Here is a 23,146-nt window from a genome sequence, read left to right on the forward strand (position 1 = left end):
TTAAAGATGGTGCTGCAGGTGGAGAGGTGATATGGAAACATGATTTTTTTTGTTATCGATCACTGAACAATCACTAGAGAGGAGGAGTGGTATTTGAAGGATGAGATAAGAAGAATGCTAACCCTTCAAGCAATGTTCTACACAATGGAGAACGGTCCCATCATAATATCAACAGGGTCCATTAGGAACACTTTGGTGATGAATATCTGCATATTGGCTGAATATCCAAAAGGCATCACTGACTATATAGTGACTGACAATCTCTCCTCAGTATAAAGGGGCTCTGTACAACCTTGCTGGGGGCAGTGGCGCACACCTATGGTTCTAGCTACTTGGGAGGCTGAGGCAGGAGGATTACTTAAGTCCAGAAGTTCAAGGTAGCCTAGGCAACACGGCAAGACCCTGTATCAAAACTACAACAACAAAAACAAACCCCCAAAAGGGCTCTGCACATGGGAGAAAGCACCTGGAAAGCAGCCTCACCTTCAGATGGTAGATGTGCTCCTCTGTGTCAAGATCGATGCACTTGGATGACTTCTTTACAGACATCACCGAGAGCCCCACATCAATACAGCCATGCAGCTTTTCTCTTTCTATCTACAGACCATGAAAAGGGTCACTTGAGAATCACGGTGTTATAAGTTATAGTCACTTTCCCCAATCTCCCCACCCCTCCCCTCACCTTCCGCTTCCACTAACACAGACGCTACCACTGATGGAGCACTTGTGTGAGCCAACACTGAGTTCGGCACACACACTGTCTTCTGCAGTCTGTGAGGTAGGAGGCACTCTCCATGCTTCACAGAGGAGAAGACTGAGGTGCAGAGAGGTTCAGTGACAAGTAGTTCACACAGCCGGTATGGGAGGAAACAAGGAACCAAACCCCATGGCTTGACTCCCAGGACAAGGAATGAACCTGTTTGCTGCACTGGCTCCTGCTGAATTACTGTCTGGTGTCCACGTTCATTTAGAAGGGACTTGAAAGGAAGAGGATGGACAGGAGGCTAAGAGAGGTTAGGAGGGGAGGAATGGCAGAGAGAAGAACCCTCCAGGGGCAGGCCTACTGGCCATTTAGAGCCCTTACAGGGTGACTGCCTAGTGTTACCTCCAAGAGGAACGTCTTGTTGGCCAGGGCCTTTTCTGCCAAGACCCTCAGTCACTATAAAGAGTGGGAATGCCAATCGTATTAGTTGCAAGGATGTCCTTTCCCACTTGAAAACCGCTAAGTCCAGAACAGACCCGTGGCGACATGGTGGGGTCTTAGACGCATCCCTGACCTCCACTTGACAGGGGGACTGAGCCCACCTAGAACTCAGGGACAAGACAGCAGGGGTCTGGCACTTCTGTTCCTCCTGGAGAAACTACTGCCCTCTGTGGTTTCCAGTTCAAGGCACTGTGACCCTCAACTGTACACATTCTCACTTCTGAGATGACGACGAATACCCCTGCAGAATTCTTCAGTGGCATGCTGAACCAATGAGAAGACTTACATCTGTTTGGCTCTTGGCATATTTCAAGATTCCTTTGTCGAGGTAGAAAAATCTCTGGGGGAAGAGAGTACAATTCATTGAGATGTTCCACTGAAGCATCCCCGTCCTGCTCTCAGATTTCAACTTCAAATCAAATGTTTAAGTGCCCCAGAACAGGGTGCTGAGTGGGGTATGGTGGGCACATGTAAAGGAGAGGCCAAGGCCGATGTCTTACCTTGTGCCAGCCTTTTAAGGGCCACTTCCTCTTTTTCAGCAAAAATCCTTTCTGAACAGGCGGCTCCTGGGTGTAATTCATCTCCCCCCTCAGTCCTTCCACCACTTCCCAGCTGTCCTGTTCCAACAAAAGAGTCCATGTTAAATATCTATCTTTAAAAAAATAATAATAACATAAAAAAGCATTTCATACAATCAGAAAATCCATCAAAGATGAGCCTGGCTGTGTTTGTTGGGAAAAAGAAATTCAAATTTAATTTCCATACAGTCCTTGGACTTTAAAGATTTAATGCTATCATTCAGTGGCATTGAATTTGATTTTTTTTAAAGTTCTCTTTTAGAAGGGAATGTTCCTTTCTCTTTTTGTGTTTGAACCTTGACAACCACAGCTAAAGGGAAAGATTTTACTGCAAGTTCTATTTTTGTTCACCTTGACATCAGCACACAATTACTGTTCACTCACTAGACTCCAGTCTAAATGTTAACCAAAAGCTACAGGCATCAGGATGGGAAGGATGTGTGTGTGTGTGTGTGTGTGTGTGTGTGTGTGTGTTAGGGTTGACTTAAGACATGGCCAAAAAGTATGAGACTGGATGCAAGTTAGTAAGCATGACAATTTGACTGAAATAATAATTTAGTTGACAATTAATTGTCTTCAAAATTGAGTATTTAAGTAATGAAAATCTTGAAGCATCAAACAGATGATTTGGCAACAGGTGTTTTCACCCTATTTTTCCAGAAATAAATTTTTTTCTCATTTTCAAAAACTTAACTTTTTTTCTTTTTGAGTCATTTGTAGTTTTGAAGAGATACAAACAGTTGTTGCAATTAATCTTCCATTATGGTTATTTACATAATTTCAACTAATTGAAAACAAATTTTAATTTCAAAAACACTAAAAATTCTGAAAATTTATTTTAGAATTCATAAATCATTGCTAAGTTATAAGATAAACCAAAATCAGCAATAACACAGTTACTGAGAGTTACTTTTACAAGTATTATGTATGCTTTTTATTGGGATATAGTGTATATGAAATGTACTCTGAAGAGTTCAACTTGAATTTACACACACTTCAGTAACTACCTTCCAGATCAGTTACAAATCTTTTCCTACCTGGCCAAGATTTCACATTGACTTCCTTGCTCTGAGTCCAAGCTCCAGGCTCCAGGCAGAGGCCAGAGGTGCCTGGAGAGAGACAGTAAGCCTGCAAGGTAGGCAGACCTGCGACAGACCGGCGGATCAGGCCCAGCGGCCTGCCGGCGTGGTACACACGTCACCCCAATTGGAGTAGGGGCAAAGCAGAGCCTCCGCCCGTGCCAGGAACAGGCCCAGCGACCTGCCGGCGTGGTAGTCACGACACCCCAATTGGAGTAGGGGCAGAGCAGAGCCGTCACCCGTGCCCGAAAGGTGGGCAGACCTGCGACCGACCAGCGGGACAGGCCCAGTGGCCTGCCGGTGCGACAGACACGTCACCCCATTTGGAGTAGTAGCAGAGCAGAGCCTTAGCCCGCGCCCGGAACAGGCCCAGCGGTCTGCGGGTGTGGTAGACAAGTCACACCAATTAGAGGGGGGGGCAGAGCAGAGCCGCCGCCCGCGCCTGCAGGGTAGGCAGACCTGCGACCGACCGGCGGATCAGGCCCAGTGGCCTGCCGGCGTGATACACACGTCACCCCAATTGGAGTAGGGGCAGAGCAGAGCCGCCGCCCGCGTCCAGAACAGGCCCAGTGACCTGCCGGCGTGGTAGTCACGACACCCCAAGTGGAGTAAGGGCAGAGCAGAGCCGCCGCCCGCGCCTGCAAGGTAGGCAGACCTGCGACCGATCGCCAGAACAGGCCCAGGGGTCCGCGGGCGTGGTAGACACCTCACACCAATTGGAGGAGGGGCAGAGCAGAGCCGCTGCCTGCGCCTGCAAGGTAGGCAGACCGCCGCCCGACCCTGCAAGGGAGACTTTTCAACTATACAAGAGCAATATAAATATATAGGGGGAAAAATTTTTCAAAAACACAACAGTTTCACCAAGCAGAAAGAAATGCAAGCAGTATGAAAAGACAAGGAAAGAAAGGACCACAAGCAATGCAGGTCAACTCAACTTTAGAAGAGGTAACAGCTGCAGCAGATGGAATGTCAGATAAAGAATTCAGGATATACATGCTTCAGATGATCTGGAGTATCAAGGAAGACATTAGACAGCAAAATCAGACAATGAAAGATCACTTCGACAATGAATTACACAAACAAATCCAGGAAGCAAAGGATCAACTATACAGGGAGATAGAGGTTATAAAAAACAAACAAACAGAAATCCTAGAAATGCAGGAAGCAATAAACCAACTTAAAAACTCAATTGAGAGAGGGAAGATGGCGGCGAGGGGAGTGCATTGCCCCCGTGAGCTGCTTCACTGTGTGGGAGTATGACAAGTCAGGACGGCTAAAGGCTATCTTGTTAGGAATTTCCAGCAATAGTGGGGTGCTCCGGAACCTGGAGGAAGAATTTCCATCGCACGAGGATCGGCTACGGGGACTCAAACGCGAGAGGTTTGTCGCACGGAGGGTAACACTGCTTATTCAGCAAATCGCCCCGCGGCTAGAGTCTGCAGCGCGCGCTGGGAAACGAGGAGATAGCGACGCAGGGATACAGCGCTGCAGTTTCTGCCAGCCGTGCAAGCACCGTACTCAGGGCTGAATTCTGGGTTTGAGACGGGGGAAGGAAGCGGTCCATCTCGGTTCTCCACACCGGTCAGACCACAGAGGAGGCCAGCAGCCACCATGTTGGAGAGCTGACGTCACCATCCCTGTTTTCGACTGACCGCAGCTCATTCAGCCATAGAACAGGTAATTTCAGGCTGCCATTCACCTGCGGCTGGCAGACAGATTGCTAGGGTTCAGTGCCTGGGTGCTTCTTAGAACCTGATCTTATCGGAGCGAACACCGAGTGCGGAGCGGCCGAGTTCCGGCTCCCGGAACCGCCCTGGCCCATGGCGGGGGAGCCTGCAGAGGCTGCTTCTTGGACCCTGCTCCTATCAGAGCATACACCAAGCACTAAGCGGCCGAATTCCGGCTCCCGGAACTGAGCCCGCGGGGACTGCTTCTTGGAGCCTACCCTTATAGGAGCTTACACCGAGCACGGAGCGGCCGAGTTCCGGCTCCCGGAACTGCCCTGGCCCAGGGCTAGGAGCCCATGGAAACTGCTTCTCGGTCCGGGTCCTGCTGAGGGCCGGTCAGGACTCACCCGTTGCTTTGGTTGCCCGGCAAGGGGAACGAAAGGCTGCCATTCGCATAGGATACCAACATGGCAGAGATCTGATGTCATCAGAAAGCGGCGGAGGAGAGAACTTCATCAATACCAGCAGCGACAGAAACAGTTGGTTTCCTGGTAGGGGGGGTGAGGCACAGACACCCGAGTCTCCTCAATTTGTCGTCGAGCCAGAGGGGAGGAGCCGGGCCGCCGCCAGCGCCCGGAGCAGGCCCAGCGGCTCGCCAGCGTGGTGACCGCGTGACCCCAATTGGAGAGGGGGCGGAGCGGAGCCGCCACCCGCACCCGCAAGGTGGGCAGACCTGCGACCCAGTGGTACTTGGGCGTGGTAGGAGGGGCAGGGCAGAGCCGCCGCCTGCGCTTGCAAGGTAAACAGACCTGTGACAGCCTGGCGGGTCAGGCCCAGTGGCCTGCCAGTGTGGTACACACGTCACCCCAACTGGAGTAGGGGCAGAGCAGATCCTTCTCCCACGCCCGGATCAGGCCCTGCTGGGGTGGTGGCCACGTGACCCCAATTGGAGTGGGGGCGGAGCGGAACCGCCACCTGTGCCCGCAGGGTGAGCAGACCTGTGACCAACCTGCAGATCAGGCCCAGGGGTCCGCAGGCGTGGTAGGAGGGGCAGGGCAGATCCGCCGCCTGCGCCTCCAAGGTAGGCAGACCTGCGACAGACCGGCGGATCAGGCCCAGGAGCCTGCCGGCGTGGTACACACACCGCCCTAATTGGAGTAGGGGCAGAGCAGAGTCGCCGCCCGTGCCAGGAACAGGCCCAGCGACCTGCAGGCGGGGTAGTCACGACACCCCAATTGGAGTAGGGGCAGAGCAGAGCCACCACCCGTGCCCGAAAGGTGGGCAGATCTGCAACCGACCAGCGGGACAGGCCCAGTGGCCTGCCGGTACGACAGACACGTCACCCCATTTGGAGTAGGGGCAGAGTAGAGCCGCCGCCCGCGCCTGCAGGGTAGGCAAACCTGCAACCGACCGGCGGATCAGGCCCGGTGGCCTGCCGGCGTGGTACACTCGTCACCCCAATTGGAGTAGGGGCAGAACAGAGCCGCCGCCAGCGCCCAGAACAGGCCCAGTGACCTGCCGGCGTGGTAGCCACGACACCCCAATTGGAATAAGGAGAGAGCAGAGCCGCCGCCCGCGCCTGCAGGAAAGATATGCAAACAGTATGAAAAGACAAGGAAAGAAAGGACCACAAGCAATGCAGGTCAATGCAACTTTAGAAGAGGTAACAGCTGCAGCAGATGGAATGTCAGATAAAGAATTCAGGATATACATGCTTCAGATGATCTGGAGTATCAAGGAAGACATTAGACAGCAAAATCAGACAATGAAAGATCACCTCGACAATGAATTACGCAAACAAATCCAGGAAGCAAAGGATCAACTATACAGGGAGATAGAGGTTATAAAAAACAAACAAACAGAAATCCTAGAAATGCAGGAAGCAATAAACCAACTTAAAAACTCAATGGAGAATACTACCAGCAGAGTAGAACACTTAGAACAGCAGACAATGAAGACAAAGTATTGCAACTGGAAAAGAACATAGACAGCTCAGCAAGACTGTTAAGAAACCATGAGCAGAACATCCAAGAAATATGGGATAACATCAAGAGACCAAACTTAAGAGTCATTGGGATACAGGAAGGTACAGAGCTCCAAACCAAAGGAATGAGTAGTCTATTCAATGAAATAATACGAGAAAACTTCCCAGACTTGAAGAATGAGACAGAATCCCAAATCCTAGAAGCCTACAGGACGCCGAATGTGCAAAATCATAAGAGATCCACACCTAGACACATTATAATGAAGATGCCCAACATACAGAATAAGGAGAGAATTTTAAAAGCTACAAGAGAAAGGAAACAGATTACATTTAGGGGTAAGCCAATCAGGATAACAGCTGATCTTTCAACACAGACTCTGAAAGCTAGAAGATCCTGGAATAACATATTTCAAACACTGAAAGAAAATGGGTTCCAACCAAGAATTGTGTATCCAGCGAAATTAAGCTTCAGGATGGAAGATGAAATTAAAACCTTCCACGATAAACAAAAGTTTAAAGAATTCGCAGCTAGAAAACCATCTCTTCAAAACATCCTCGCCAAAACATTACAGGAAGAGGAGATGGAAAATAACAATGAAAACCAACAGTGGGAGGTAGGACAGTAAAGGGGGGGAAAATAATCAAAGAGGAAAACAAACTATGTTTAGTAACAGAAATAAACAAATATGGCTGGAAGAACAACCCATATCTCAATAATAACCCTAAATGTTAATGGCTTAAACTCACCAATTAAGAGACACAGGCTAGTAGAATGGATCACAAAACAAGACCCAACAATATGCTGCCTACAGGAGACGCATTTGATAGGAAAAGACATACATAGGCTGAAGGTGAAAGGTTGGGAAAAATCATATCACTCATATGGACTTCGGAAACAAGCAGGAGTGTCCATACTCATATCAAATAAAATAGATTTCAAGCCAAAGTTAATCAAAAGGGATAAAGAGGGACACTACATACTGCTTAAGGGAACCATACACCAACAAGACATAACAATCATAAATATTTATGCCCCAAACAACGGTGCAGCTATGTTCGTCAAACTCTTCTCAAGTTCAAGAGTCTAATAGACCACCATACCATAATCATGGGAGACTTCAACACACCTCTCTCGCCACTGGACAGATCTTCCAAACAAAAGTTGAATAAGGAAACTATAGAACTCAATAACACAATTAATAACCTAGACTTAATTGACATATATAGAGTATACCACCCAACATCAAGCAGTTACACTTTTTTCTCAGCAGCACATGGATCCTTCTCAAAAATAGATCATATATTATGTCACAGGGCAACTCTTAGACAATATAAAGGAGTAGAGATAATACCATGCATCTTATCTGATCATAATGGAATGAAACTGAAAATCAACGATAAAAGAAGGAAGGAAAAAGCATACATCACTTGGAGAATGAACAATAGGTTACTGAATGATCAATGGGTTATAGAAGACATCAAGGAGGAAATTAAAAAATTCTTAGAGATTACTGAAAACACAGACACAACATATCGGAACCTATGGGACACATTGAAAGCAGTTCTAAGAGGAAAATTCATTGCTTGGAGTTCATTCCTTAAAAAAAGAAAAAACCAACAAATAAATGATCTCATACTTCATCTCAAAATCCTTGAAAAAGAAGAGCAAAACAACAGCAAAAGAAGTAGAAGGCAAGAAATAATTAAAATCAGAGCTGAAATTAATGAAATCGAAACAAAAGAAACAATTGAAAAAATTGACAAAACTAAAAGTTGGTTCTTTGAAAAAATAAACAAAATCGACAGACCCTTAGCCATGCTAGCAAAGAGAAGAAGAGAGAGAACTCAAATTACTAGCATACGGGATGAAAAAGGCAACAGACACTTCAGAAATACAGAAGATAATCAAAAACTATTTTGAATCCTTATACTCCAATAAATTAGAAGATAGTGAAGGCATAGATAAATTTTTTAAGTCATATGATCTGCCCAGATTGAGTCAAGAGGATATAGAAAACCTAAAGAGACCAATATCAATTGAGGAAATAGAAGAAACCATAAAAAGACTACCAACTAAGAAAAGCCCAGGACCAGATGGGTATACAGCAGAATTTTACAAAACCTTTAAAGAAGAACTAATACCAATACTTTTCAAGCTACTTCAGGAAATAGAAAAAGAGGGAGAACTTCCAAATTCATTCTATGAGGCCAACATCACCCTGATACCTAAACCAGACAATGACACTTCAAAGAAAGAAAACTACAGACCAATATCTCTAATAAACCTAGATGCAAAAATCCTCAACAAAATTCTGGCGAATCGGATACAAAAACATATCAAAAAGATTGTACACCATGATCAAGTAGGATTCATCCCTGGGATGCAAGGCTGGTTCAATATACGGAAATCAATAAATGTTATTCACCACATCAATAGACTTAAAAATAAGAACCATATGATCATCTCGATAGATGCGGAAAAAGCATTTGACAAAGTACAGCATCCCTTTATGTTCAAAACTCTAGAAAAACTAGGGATAACAGGAACATACCTCAATATTGTAAAAGCAATCTATGCTAAGCCTCAGGCTAGCATCATTCTGAATGGAGAAAAACTGAAGGCATTCCCTCTAAAATCTGGAACAAGACAGGGATGCCCTCTCTCTCCACTTCTGTTCAACATAGTTCTCGAAACACTGGCCAGAGCAATTAGACAGACGAAAGAAATTAAAGGCATAAAAATAGGAAAAGAAGAACTTAAATTATCACTATTTGCAGATGATATGATTCTATACCTAGCAGACCCAAAAGACAGTACAAAGAAACTATTAGAGCTAATAAATGAATTCAGCAAAGTGGCAGGATATAAAATCAACACGCATAAATCAAAGGCATTCCTGTATATCAACGACAAATCCTCTGAAATGGAAATGAGGACAACCACTCCATTCAAAATATCTTCAAAAAAAATAAAATACTTGGGAATCAACCTAACAAAAGAGGTGAAAGACTTATACAATGAAAACTACAGAACCCTAACGAGAGAAATAGAAGAAGATCTTAGAAGATGGAAAAATATACCCTGTTCATGGATAGGCAGAACTAACATCATCAAAATGGCGATATTACCAAAAGTTCTATACAGGTTCAATGCAATGCCAATCAAAATCCCAACGGCATTTCTTGTAGAAATAGAGAAAGCAATCATGAAATTCATATGGAAAAATAAAAGACCCAGAATAGCAAAAACAATGCTAAGCAGGAAATGTGAATCAGGCAGTATAGCGATACCAGACTTCAAACTATACTACAGAGCAATAGTAACAAAAACAGCATGGTACTGGTACCAAAAGAGGCGGGTGGACCAATGGTACAGAATAGAGGACACAGAAACCAATCCACAAAACTACAACTATCTTATATTTGATAAAGGGGCTAAAAGCATGCAATGGAGGAAGGATAGCATCTTCAACAAATGGTGCTGGGAAAACTGGAAATCCATATGCAACAAAATGAAACTGAATCCCTTTCTCTCGCCATGCACAAAAGTTAATTCAAAATGGATCAAGGAGCTTGATATCAAATCAGAGACACGCCGTCTGATAGAAGAAAAAGTTGGCTACGATCTATATTCGGTGGGGTCGGGCTCCAAATTCCTCAATAGGACACCCATAGCACAAAAGTTAATAACTAGAATCAACAAATGGGACTTACTCAAACTAAAAAGTTTTTTCTCAGCAAAAGAAACAATAAGAGAGATAAATAGGGAGCCTACATCCTGGGAACAAATCTTTACTCCTCACACTTCAGATACAGCCCTAATATCCAGAGTATACAAAGAACTCAAAAAATTAGACAATAAGAGAACAAATAACCCAATCAACAAATGGGCCAAGGACCTGAACAGACACTTCTCAGAGGAGGACATACAGTCAATCAACAAGTACATGAAAAAATGCTCACCATCTCTAGCAGTCAGAGAAATGCAAATCAAAACCACCCTAAGATACCATCTCACTCCAGTAAGATTGGCAGCCATTAGGAAGTCAAACAACAACAAGTGCTGGCGAGGATGTGGGGAAAAGGGTACACTTGTACATTGCTGGTGGGACTGCAAATTGGTGCAGCCAATTTGGAAAGCAGTATGGAGATTTCTTGGAAAGCTGGGAATGGAGCCACCATTTGACCCAGCTATTCCCCTTCTCGGTCTATTCCCTAAAGACCTAAAAAGAGCATGCTACAGGGACACTGCTACATCGATGTTCATAGCAGCACAGTTCACAATAGCAAGACTGTGGAACCAACCTAGATGCCCTTCAATAGACGAATGGATAAAAAAAATGTGTCATTTATACACAATGGAGTATTACTCTGCATTAAAAAATGACAAAATCATAGAATTTGCTGGGAAATGGATGGCATTAGAGCAGATTATGCTAAGTGAAGCTAGCCAATCCCTAAAAAACAAATGCCAAATGTCTTCTTTGATATAAGGAGAGTAACTAAGATCAGAGTAGGGACGAAGAGCAGGAGAAGAAGATTAACATTAAACAGGGATGAGAGGTGGGAGGGAAAGGGAGAGAGAAGGGAAATTGCATGGAAATGGAAGGAGACCCTCAGGGTTATACAAAAGTACATACAAGAGGAAGTGAGGGGAAAGGGAAAAATAATACAAGGGGGAGAAATGAATGACAGTAGAGGGGGTAGAGAGAGAAGAGGGGAGGGGAGGGGAGGGAAGGGGGGATAGTAGAGGATAGGAAAGGCAGCAGAACACAACAGACACTAGTATGGCTATATGTAAATCAATGGATGTGTAACTGATGTGATTCTGCAATCTGTATATGGGGTAAAAATGGGAGTTCATAACCCACTTGAATCAAAGTGTGAAATATGATATATCAAGAACTATGTAATGTTTTGAACAACCAACAATAAAAAATTAAAAAAAAAAAACAAAAAAAACACAAATGGTCTCACAGGGCGGGAATGGACACGGAGAGAAGTCCTCAGTGGCTCGATTCCACATTGCCGTCAAGCCCAATACTTTTTCTGTAACAAGAATTCTTTCCTACATTAGCAACTGAGCTATTTCTCTAAGGATCCTGACAGATCTATGCACCTCCTATCTGATTGCCTTTCACTGTGAATGGAGTTAAAGGTACATTCCAGAGGTGTGAAATCCACAGAGGTCTCCCAGAATCTGGAGCTATGAAAGGGATTTCTTTGACAAAAAAAAGAAAAAAGAAAAAACAATTCAGCTTTCAATGTAGAGAATTTTTTTTTTCCAGAAAGATAGCAACATTGAATGAGATTTCTTCATAGCAATTATTGCCAATTATTCAAAGTCACTTAATTACATCCAGACAATAATTGGAGACAGCATATCATTAAGTGATGGGAAGCTACACTTCTTATTACATAAAACCACAAAAATTTATGCTCACATGTATTTTAGCCAGAAAGCCATTCCTCAAAATTAAAGTGTCTTGCTTGTCTAACTGTTAATGAATCGTTAAGATTCCTAAGTTAAAAATGCTACCTCCTCCAGAGGTGGATAGAGACTCCATCAATGTGCTATCTTCCTTTCCAAAGGCTCGCCATTCATTTATGATAATATATAGGTTTATCATCCCTACAGGACAAAAGGCTCCTGGAGAGTAGACCTTTACTAATGATTTCCTCACGATTTCTAACCTGCTCTTCTGTGAATAGCAGGTATCTGATGGCAAGTGAATATTCATGGTCCTGAAATAAGGTTGTCAATAGATTCACACTCTTGGAATGTTATAATTTGGCATGAACTTGAAGTGTGCACATTATCTATGGGCCAAATGACTATTTACAAATCAGGTACAACGTACCCATATTTGTGAAAGAGGGGTGTGTGTAGTGTTGTTATTAAATGTAAATTGAAGGTTCCAAATTCTCTGTAAAGTACTCTAAGTGGATCAAGCCCTTTGGATTTGTCTGAAGACTGCTGAGCAGAAGGCAACCTGCTGAGTGCTAATACTAAGCAATCATGCACATCTGCTCAGTACCTCCCATTGGGCACCGAGCAAATGCCAAGGGGATTGGCCGTCATTGCATACTTCACAAAAAGTGGGGGGATGGATAAAATCACACCTGTAGTTTAAAGGAAAACAAGAATTAAATTTCAAAATAATTTCAACGATTCACATGAGAACTAGATTGCCCCTGAATTCTTGAGACATAGTACATTCCTCCCAGTGAGCCAATGAAGAGAGCAGGGAATTAGGGCAAATATGTTGGCCTTTAACATAAATAAGTCAAAAAAGGTTTGCTTCATTTTTTTCCCTACAAAATGTCCTTTTTTTCCTCCTCATTTTATCTCCCACCTGGGCTCAGAACTTGAAACTGTTGCCAGGTTGGAAAAGCTAAATTTGAAGTATTTAAGAAAGTGAAGGCTTCCCTTGGCTGGGAGAGAGAGAAAGTGCTGCAGCCAACTCCTTTCCTGGGCTCCACATCCAAATCTTCCCACCCCAGCTTGCTTGTGTGTCACCATTCTTGAATTGGTGGCTGACACCTGACAGCCAGTCCCCAACCCCCAGTGGTTCTCAGTGGGCTGGGGCTGCTCCCCTGAGCCTGTGGAATCCTGGAGTCACATGTGTCTGTCACAGTGATGGGGAGATGTCTGGCACCTAATGGCTCTGAGCCAGGAGACAATGTAAGACATCCCAACATGCCTCAGTCTCGCACAATGAAAACGTTGTCCCCCATCCGCCTTTCCAAGTGTTCTTAGACATTTCTGTAAGTGAAAGTCTGATTCAAATCACTTGGGCGTAGAAGTGGACTGTTTCACACATATACCAATGTATTTTTGCAGGGTTTTTATGCACTCTGAATTCTCAAGAATGCAAGTACTGAATAACTAAGGGAAGACAGTACATACTTTGTTTTTGTTTTTGTTTAACCTTACCAAGCTTCACCCACCATTTGTCTAAACCACATCACTGAAGGCTATGACATATATATTATTAACATGCCTGTGTTGTCTGCATTCATGGTAACTATATTCTACATGTGAGAGAATCTGACCATTTCATTATGTTTTCTGGTATGTCCAGGCTTTTACATATGGAAAAGTATATTTTAATATTAACCACATTCTTTGAATTTTCCTTTATATTACAGAAAATCATGATGTTGAGAGTTTTAAAAATGTGTGCAAATTCCATTTGAGGAGAGTAAAGGGGCCATTAAAATTCTCACAATAAGAGGACATTGATTAAGGAGATGGTGGGATTAAGAAATGCTCATGAACCTGGCACAGATTCTGTGTACTATTGTGGGAAAGAATACCAGGCCAGGACACAGTATAAATGAAATCACTTTGAAAATTGAAAGGATTTTAATATCTTCTTATAACTAAGTCCTATTGGTTCCATCTTCAAATTTTTCTTTAAAAAAAAAAAAACCAAACAAATAAGTTACACATTATTAGAGGAAGAGAAGTACCAATAGAGGGAAATACTGTAAATACCCAGGACATGGTCTTTGATGATCACTTTCACCACTGATCCTTTGGTGATGAATGAGTGCATGTGCACACACACTAAGCTAGGTATCTTCCATTTTCTCCTCTAGAGCACCCTTCACTTCTCTGTTCTGCTGACTACATTAGTGGCCTTTCTTGTATCAGAGTTCCAGTTGATTTTGTTCAATAAGGAGCATTGGGGGTTTCAGAAGTTCAGTGCATGGTAGGCCGACTGCATAGCTCTGGTGCAAAGTGAGGCAGAACATCATGGCAGAATGGCATGGCCAAGGAAAGCTGAGCAGTTCATTATAGCCAGGAAGCACAGAGCAAATTGTCTATTTCTGTCCCTTCTTCTGTATTCCCAGCCCCAACCCTGACCCAGGCTCTCAACTGATTTCATGGATTGATTTCCCACTTCTTCTAAAATCAACAACCCTTTATTTGCAGGCTCCATTGCCGCCTAGCCTTTGTACAATATGAAAATGAGTATGACATAGTGTTCATCTTTATTTTCACATCTGTAACTTGTTTACATTGTCTCAGCCTCTTAGAATCTTCTTGATCTTTTCCATCCAAGTAAATTCTTCAAGATTTTAGTTCTGTTTCTACCTCCTTCCATTAAATTTCTAAATTATCTAAACCACATTAGTCAGGTATTCCTGTAAATAATAGTTACTGCTGACCATAACCAGATAATTTAGCATTTAATTAACTCGTGATTTTTTTTTTCCATTTGTATCCCCAGTGCTTTGTCTTTTCTTTCTAAATTATCATAGGGACCATCTTTTCAATTTGCTTAGAATCTCAGAAAAGTCTTATATATGTAATAGGAACTTGGAGAATTCTCCTGGTTTATTACTTTTTCTTGTCTTCAACCAAGAAAATAGATTCAATTCTCAAACCAAGTAAATGGCACTAGGTAGTTAACTTACAAGTAAGTATTAAGCAGTATCTTCAATTCTGTATAGCATGTGATTTAAAACACAAAATAGTGTCTCAGGAAATACTATCAGGGGGGCTGCTTGAAAAAATACATAAATAATAATAAGATAAAATTATTAGAGAAAACTTTCTAGCTCTATGAAAGCAAGAACTTTTCTGTCTTCTTTACTTCCTAAAACACTGTATAGTAACTATTAATAAATATATTAAAAGAATTAGTGAAGCAACTACAATGGTTAATCTAAGTATATATTATATGTCAGAAGCATGTTAATGGCATACTTAGATTATCACACTTAATCCTTGCATAGTCCTTGAAGGTTAGGTTTATTATTATTCTTATTTTTTGAATGTGGAAACTAAGGAAAAGAATTAGATGATCTCTCCAATACAAGAAATCTACCTAGTGGTATAGCCAGCCACCTGACTGTGGAGACTACATTTTTAATTGTTCTGCTATATAATCCTGAATGCTGCATCTTTACTGTAGTTTGAAAACGTGCATTCTGATGATGAACAAGGAGTGAATCCTATGCAGCAGGGAGATAGTAGTGAGTTAATCCAGGAAGTGGCCAAGACCCCCAAACCACTGATAGGAGTTAAGAAGCAGTGCCCTGTGGGGAGAGATCTTGGATCTCTCTCTGTTCTGTGGTCCTACCACACAGGGGCAGGAAGCTAACCCATGCAAAGACTGCCAAACCTTTAATATCTACATGCACTCTTTAATATCTACAAAGCCTGCCCCATCCCTATCTCAGCCCGGTGAATTCTTATTTTGCCTCAAGCCTCCTCCTCCCAGTAGAAATTCTCTCATTCTTGATGATGGTCAGCATTAACACAAACCTGCTTGCACTGTCTGCTTCCCTGAGAATATGGGTCCCATGCATCATTCATTATAATCTGCCTTTATTCATTATAATCTTATTACCTGGAAAATACAGGCCCTCAATAAATATTTACTGAATGAATCTGAGGACAGGGGGAAATAAAAAGTGTCCCACAGGGTGTTGTATTTCAATAAGGCATTAAATGAGCTGAATCTCAGGACAGAAACAAAATTTAAAAAGAGATGCAGGTATCTCTTGCTAACAGGTGAGTGGCTCCTGCTGTCCTCTACAAACCCAGTGGCTAGGAGTAGGAGATGCACCTTGAGTTGAAAATCCTGAAACACTGTGAAGGGTGGACGTGGGCCACCTTAGACATCAAGGCCTTGCTGACAGCCCAAGGCAGATGGGCCCATGTCCCATGATGTGGGAATCACACTGAAAGGTCATCATAAATATCAGATGGAGAGAGAAATATGACGGGGGACTGGGGGAAGGGGCTTTAGGGTTTTTGCTTGAGTTTAAGGAAGACAGTTTGGCCCTGTCATCTGGCATTAAATTCAGTCTGTTTTACTGAATGTCTAAAAAGTGCCAAAGATAGAAAGCTGCTTTGCGGTTGGAAAGGCAGTTAAGCATTTATTCATACTCACGAGCTGGCCAAGTTCATTTCCATATTGCTGAGTGCACGAATTGAAAGCACTTCCCTCCAGCACAGCTGTTTGCACAGTGTGCAGCTCCTAGGCACCTTTCAAGTGCTGAATTCTCAGTTGCTGCCTTTGCAGTGATGTCAGAAATAGAAAATGATTTAAAATTTCATTCTTCTGCAGCTGAAAATGTTGGGAGAGAAGTTTGTGGCTGCCTCTATCTGGCCTGACTAGAGAGTGGGTTGTTCCAATCGCTTGATCTGTTAAGTTTCTAAAAATCACAAGGCCATACTCAGTATTAAATCACATAGAGCCTAATTTAATCTGTTTTGATCAACTTCAAAGGCATTTGTGATCTTGTAAAGCCTATCAAGAAAGAATAAAAATCATAAATAGTCCCTTTTGTGATTATACTATGGACACATGGAAATACTTGTTGATAGATTATCAATTAATAGAACTCTGCTGTCAGAACAAGTCTGTATTTAGATTTCAAACCCTGAAAGATGGTGGTGTTGCCTATTAAATGTTTTTTTCTCAAGATGTTTTGACCACCAGCAGGCCTGATAGTATTAGCAATTTAAGAAGAAGAAGAAGAAACAACAACAACTTCATGAAGGGGAGGGGTGGTGTATGAGATGAACTTCAGTGCTTCTCAAATTGCTATGTGCACCCAAATACCTGGACATCACATGCACATTTCCAATCAGAGGTGTGGGGAAGGGTGCTGAGATTCTGCATCTGCCCTTGGACCCAAAGCCCACTGAGAGTAAACACATTCCAGAAGATCAGACTGTCTTGAAGAATTGGGATCTTACTTAGACTCCAAGGATGAAACCAGGACTAATGGGTGGGAGATATAAGGTCCTGGATTCCAGCTCTGCATAAGGGACAGACTATGTGATTACATTAGCTAATATATCAAACAGCAGCATTAGCATCAGTGTAGTAAGCTCAGGTACAATCTCTGACTTTAGGATCTAAGTGAGAAGATTCAAGAAAAGAAGAGACTGAACAATGAAGAGCCTGCTCAGATTCTGAAGGCCATGCAGGAAAGAGCAGCCACCATGTGCCAGGAGTTACTGTCCTTCCTCTCCCTTGTGCACAGAGATGTGGTTCCCTATACACACACACCAGGGCTGGGGAAACAGATATCCAGACGACACAGGCCCCAAAGTGTTTCTAGTGTTCTTTCTTAATCAGTCACACCCCACAAACACTACTGCCTTAATTACTTATGTAATAGGAGAATATGCACTTGGTCTTTGGGGAAAATCTTGAGAAAGCACAGGAACGAGGAGAAGAAAGGGAGTCATTGCCAGATATCATTGACATGGATAATGACAATGGGGGAAAAACACGTGAGCTGCCAGGTCTCATGGAGTGCCACCTGAACTCCTTCCCATCTTGGGTTTCCAAATAAAAGAAAAAGGGCTTACTGCAACTGTACTGATCATAGATGGTTTTATAATTAAAATAGTATTAATTTAAAAAATTATCACACATATGATGACTATTTCTACCCTGCTGATGACTCTCACTCAGCATTTATGACTGTAATTACATTGGTACATTTTTAGGTTTCTCAGATATATCTGGAGGTTATTCAATTGTTAAATATCCCCCTAATGGTATCCAGCCCTTTAAGGCTATGAATAGCCTCTTCTATGCACTTTGTCCATCACCGGGTCCTCTGAAGAGCAGTAGCTTCTACTAAAGATGGAGACATCCAACCCATGAATTCCACTCCATACCTGGTAGCCATATAGTCCACTAGCGTGGTGATGGGGTCTTTATAGTTGTGATTATGAGAGTGATGATAGTATTAAAAATAATGACTACTATTTATTGAACATTTTCTATGTGCCTCTGTGGTAATTATATAACCTGAGAGTATTATTATTCCCATTTTACAAATGAGAACACTGAAGTTCCAAAGTAGCTTGCACAAGGTTACTAATTATTAAGTGGTAGAAACCATCTGTGGACAGGGTCTAGACCACACAGAGAACATCTCAGACAAACGTCCACTCTGGATAGATAGATCACCTAGAAGTACATGGACATGGTAGAGTCCCTCCAGGGGCATCTACCCACCTCAGTCCCACCCAGCACAACTCTCTCCCCAGTGGAAGAAATCTGACTCTCAATAAGATGATGATGACAGGAAAATGCTGTCTACCACGGGACTCAAGGGTCTCTTCTGGATTGTTTTTTGCTTCAAGGCATACTATAATGATTGTCCCTGCCCCCCACCATAGAGTTATAGAATACTTGTTTTGAACCTCAGAGTTTGAAAGAGATATGTAACTCATCTATCCAGATTTTTCATTTTAGAAAAGAGTAAATCTAAGCAAAATGATTTGCTTTGGACCACAAAATTAGGCGAGGGGCTTCTGAGAGCTAGAATTCCAAGGCTTCCGATTCCAACTCAATAATCCTCCTGGATCCCTAAGACTGACTTCTTTCCACAGGGGCACCTATCTGTGCAGGAAAGTCTGGGCCAATGCACCACACCTGGGTGTGTGTCACATGAGGACAGGGACTCACCAATCCCAATACCTGTGTGAATGTGTCTGGGGCCAGAGGGGAGAAGGTGGGGATATTTTTGCTTTTTATATCTTCCAGCACAGTTTTAATATTTTACCTTTAATACCTTTTATTTTAAAAAGTAGAATCTTTTAGTGGCACATTGGAGGGCCCTGCCCTTTGGTGTTTGAGCACTGGAGCAAAATACAGACTTTGTACTGTGATAAAACACTTTCACACTCTAATTGCAGGGCTCTTAGAACCAAGAAAACTCACTCCCTCGGTGGATGGTACCAGCTGATAACAGTGTTCTCTGTTGCAGTTTGCTCAAAATTACTTTTCCAGAGCTGAAATTTACAATCAAAGTAGGCACACATGCTGCATGATAATGCACATATGATTAGGTGTAGGTGGCATAAGTTTAGTACAATGAACTCTTCCTTATCTTTGTTCCAAATCACCAGTGATTTGTTTTTACAGAACTCTGCAATAACTGGTTCTCATAATGAGAACTTAATGACAGGTTAAGATCTAGCAAAACCTTATAAATCAAAGAAGGAAGTACATGGACATGGTAGAGTCCCTCCAGGGGCATTAGGTCTGGTACAGTCCAGATTGTAACTGGCTTCTCCTTAAGGGGGAAGTCCCTACTTGAAGGTCTAAAGCTCAGCATAGAGACACAAAGATGTAAACCCAATTGCCAAAGAAGCTAGTAAATGTTAAAAACAAAAAGACATCCCAAGTTGAAATTTGTGAGTGCCAAATGGGAGATTCAAACAAAGCTGGTGCTAGAACTCAGGAGGGCACAATTCTCAAGGCTATGTCCCCCTTAGCTAGGACTAAGGGCTCAAGCTGGGACTCAGAAAAACTGACAGAGTGAGAAGTAGAGTGTGTCCAATTCCTGAGGCTACCCTGACAAAAGACCACAAACCTGATGGTTTAAAACAACAGCAGTTTATTAATAGTTCTGGAGGCCCAAAATCCAACAACAAGGTATTGGAGAACTATGGTCCTTTTCAGGATCTGGGGAGATTTGTTCCCTTGACTCTTGCAATTTCTGGTGGCTCTTGGCATTCTGTGGTGTACCTTGGCCTTTAGCTGGTACTCCAGATGACCTCTGCCTCCGACATCTTCATACCACCTTCTCCTCTGTGTTCATTTCCTCCTGTGCATATTTCTTACAAGACTTATCAATAAGGCCACCTGGATAATCCAGAATGCTTGAGATCCATAAGTTAGTTACACCTGCAAAGGCCCTTGGATTCTGGGAATTAATATGTGGGTGGACCTTCTGGTGGACACCTTTCAGCTCACTTCAGGCAAGAGAGAACATGAGGCAGAGATATGACAGGAATGTGACTCTCCTGGGCTTGTGTACAAGTGCAAAGGGAAATAGCTGGACTCAGTGGTCAGGCGAGGGTGTAGGCCTTAGCGGGATGTCGGATAATTCTAGGGATCTTGTGCTTGGCCTCTGTCCTATTTACACTGTCACTTCTGGGTTGCTAGTGTTTTAGTATTATCAAATCACTACAGTGAACTTTCTCTTCCCCAGGAAAGAAATGTTGAGTCAGTTCAGCTCACATTTGCTCACAGCTGCTCAAGAACATTCCAGTAACCGCACAGCTGGTAAGTCACACTGCCAACCAAAACATCTGGATCAGGATCCTTCCTTCCTGCATCCTGCACCATGGCCACTGCCAACCATGAACAGGTATGTTCATTGTCTTGAAGCACCTAATGTAGTTTTTATCAAAGTAATATTTTTAAAATGCACCCAAATATATATTTGCAGCTTGTTATTTTGGAACTGCAGAATAGTACAGACAGTGCGGCAGCTTCCAGAGGTGATTTAGAAATTCATTTCTCCTGCTCTTCCAAGCGGGAATGGAGCTGACAGTCCGTTATTTGTGGACTTGGGAAAGAACCAAGACACCCTGACAACTCAAATATGTCATTTCAGCTGATGCTTTAACCTCTTCCAACATCAAATGTTGCTTCTTTATAAAACTTAATGTAGAAATACATTGAGAAGTGAGCCTTATTTCTTTGCCCTTCCTCCCTCCAGGGTACAATGTTACAACCAGAGGAATAGAGAAAAGGTTGGCAGTTAGGAGTAAAAGGCTCATAAAAGGAGAAATGGGAAAACTAAGACAGAAGTATATAGTTAATTCTTCTCTGATGGGTCCACCAGAAAAATCTCCAGGCAATAGGAAGCCACAGACTACTCCACTCATTCATGTTAGTCTTGACCCTGGATTCAAAGAGGTGCTGGCTGATGGAGTCTTGTCTAAATGCTCATTTATATAAGGAACAAGGAACTGAAATTAGCTTCTGAAGAAGCTTTCTAAGCTCTTAAAAAACAAAAAACAAACAAAAAAACTATCCAGTGACCACCAATAGGACAGTGGCTTGGTTCCCCACCATTTATCAGTCATGTGACTCTGAACACATCAGTCCATATCTCTGAGCCATATTTTCTTTCATGGTATAGAAAACAATGCAGCCTTGTTGGGTTGATTTAACACTCTGAAGGATGGCGTGAAAGGATCTGAGGAGCTGTAAAGATGCAATCGGATGGTTTTAACTTTTATGGGTGTCCCTTGCAGACTCTTCCTCTCAGTGCAGCCTGGACACAGGCCAAATTGCCTCTGCAGGTGCCACCCACCTCACAGCCAGAGGAGGCAACAAGGAAGCAGTCACCTGCAAGGCTGTTTGAGGACTTCCCTTATGGAGGGTGAATAGTTTGTCAAACACTTCCATAGACTTTCTACATGCAGACCCTGTTCTACTAAGCAATTTGCACAAACTTACATGGAAACAAAGCATGCTCAAGGAAAACCATCTTATAAACAGTCAAGGATTGAATTCACATTGGCTGGTTCCAGAAGTCACGCTTGCTGCCTTCATCTTCTATGACCTTCAATTGTGGTGTGAACATGGTTTGTCCCCTCTGAAGCTCTGGTTCACATTTGATTGTCATTATGGCAGTGTAGGGAGATGGGCCTTTAAAAGGTGACTAGGTCCTTAAGAGGGATTAATGTCTTTTGCTTCAGGAGTGAGTTCTCTCTTCCAAGCCCTGGATTAGTCACCTAAAGTGGGTTGTTACAAAGCAAGCCTGCCCCTTATGTTCCCTTTTCACTTTCTGCCATGAGTTAAAGCAGGACAAGATCCTCATGAGAAGATGAGCACGTGCCAGCACCATGCTCCTAGACTTCCCAGTCTCCAGAACCAAAAGCCAAAATAAATTAATAATTTAATACATTACCCAGTCTCAGGAATTTTGTTGTAGCAACAGACAATGAACTTAGACACCATCTTAGGACAAAGTGACAGTGATTCAGTTCATACTTAACAAAAGAAAGATGGTAAATTTCCGTATTCCTAAAGACATGATGAACTAAAAGTAAATCAATGGGACTAAGCATTTTTCAATTGACAGCTGAAAATGTAAACACCTGAACATTATAGCTTTAATGCACTTTTCAAAACTTGGCAAATTCTCCCCCTTTCGACTCACCTGCCTTATGGATTCTGGCACTGAGCCTGGACTGGGTATGCTCTGCAGAGTGCAGCATAATTTAATTGCCTGCATAAATAAATTTCCATCAGGTGACCCAGGGAGAGCTCAAATGCAACCTTCAATTAGCCTAGGGAAAGCAGGGTGACAAGAGCGAACTACAGAACTGTACAGAGACTTACCTAGCAAATCCCCTGAAATGGTAAGTGAAGCAGCTGTCAACTATGTTGGCAGGATTTACTTGCTAGTTTCTGATTTTCATGCCAAATGCTAACAAAACATAAAAAAAAATGGTGCTCTCTTTACAACCCACAGTCTTTGAAATCAGAGCTGATTTCTTATTTGTAAAGATTTGTGCAGCTGCCCTTCCCTTTATAACTTCACATCTTCCTGCTCAGGGCATTTTAATAGGTTCTGTACAGATAATAGTTGAAGAAATAAAGCCCAGGGCTCTAGAACTCTTTCAATATAGACCAACCATATTTGTTCATCTTTATGGAGCCTAATCTGGCTTCTGAAATGTGTTACTTTGAAAGTTCTAGGAAGGAAATGTAAGGAGGCAGGGGGAAACAGACAAAAGGAAACTGCAATTACTCATATTGTATAGGTCCTTAAATAGCAATTCTTCCCACTTAGGTATCCCTTTACCCACTTCCTATGTCTACAGAGCTTCATGAATAGTA

The 23,146-nt window shown here is 42.8% G+C and overlaps 1 protein-coding gene across 7 annotated transcripts in view; it reads right to left on the reverse strand.

Annotated features, from left to right (window-relative positions):
- Nucleotides 1-23,146, reverse strand: part of Osbpl3 (oxysterol binding protein like 3) — a 188,093-nt gene that overhangs the window by 70,978 nt on the left and 93,969 nt on the right. For all 7 annotated transcript variants that reach the window (XM_071613834.1, XM_071613823.1, XM_071613828.1 and 4 more), the window contains 3 exons: nucleotides 1,705-1,821; nucleotides 1,491-1,544; nucleotides 484-597 (listed from right to left, as the gene is read on the reverse strand). In XM_071613834.1, the coding sequence (XP_071469935.1) occupies nucleotides 484-597; nucleotides 1,491-1,544; nucleotides 1,705-1,821 (285 nt within the window). The remainder of the gene's footprint in view (nucleotides 1-483; nucleotides 598-1,490; nucleotides 1,545-1,704; nucleotides 1,822-23,146) is intronic.

The sequence above is a fragment of the Marmota flaviventris genome, chromosome 1 (genome assembly GCF_047511675.1).
Source record: "Marmota flaviventris isolate mMarFla1 chromosome 1, mMarFla1.hap1, whole genome shotgun sequence".
Lineage (NCBI taxonomy): Eukaryota > Metazoa > Chordata > Mammalia > Rodentia > Sciuridae > Marmota > Marmota flaviventris.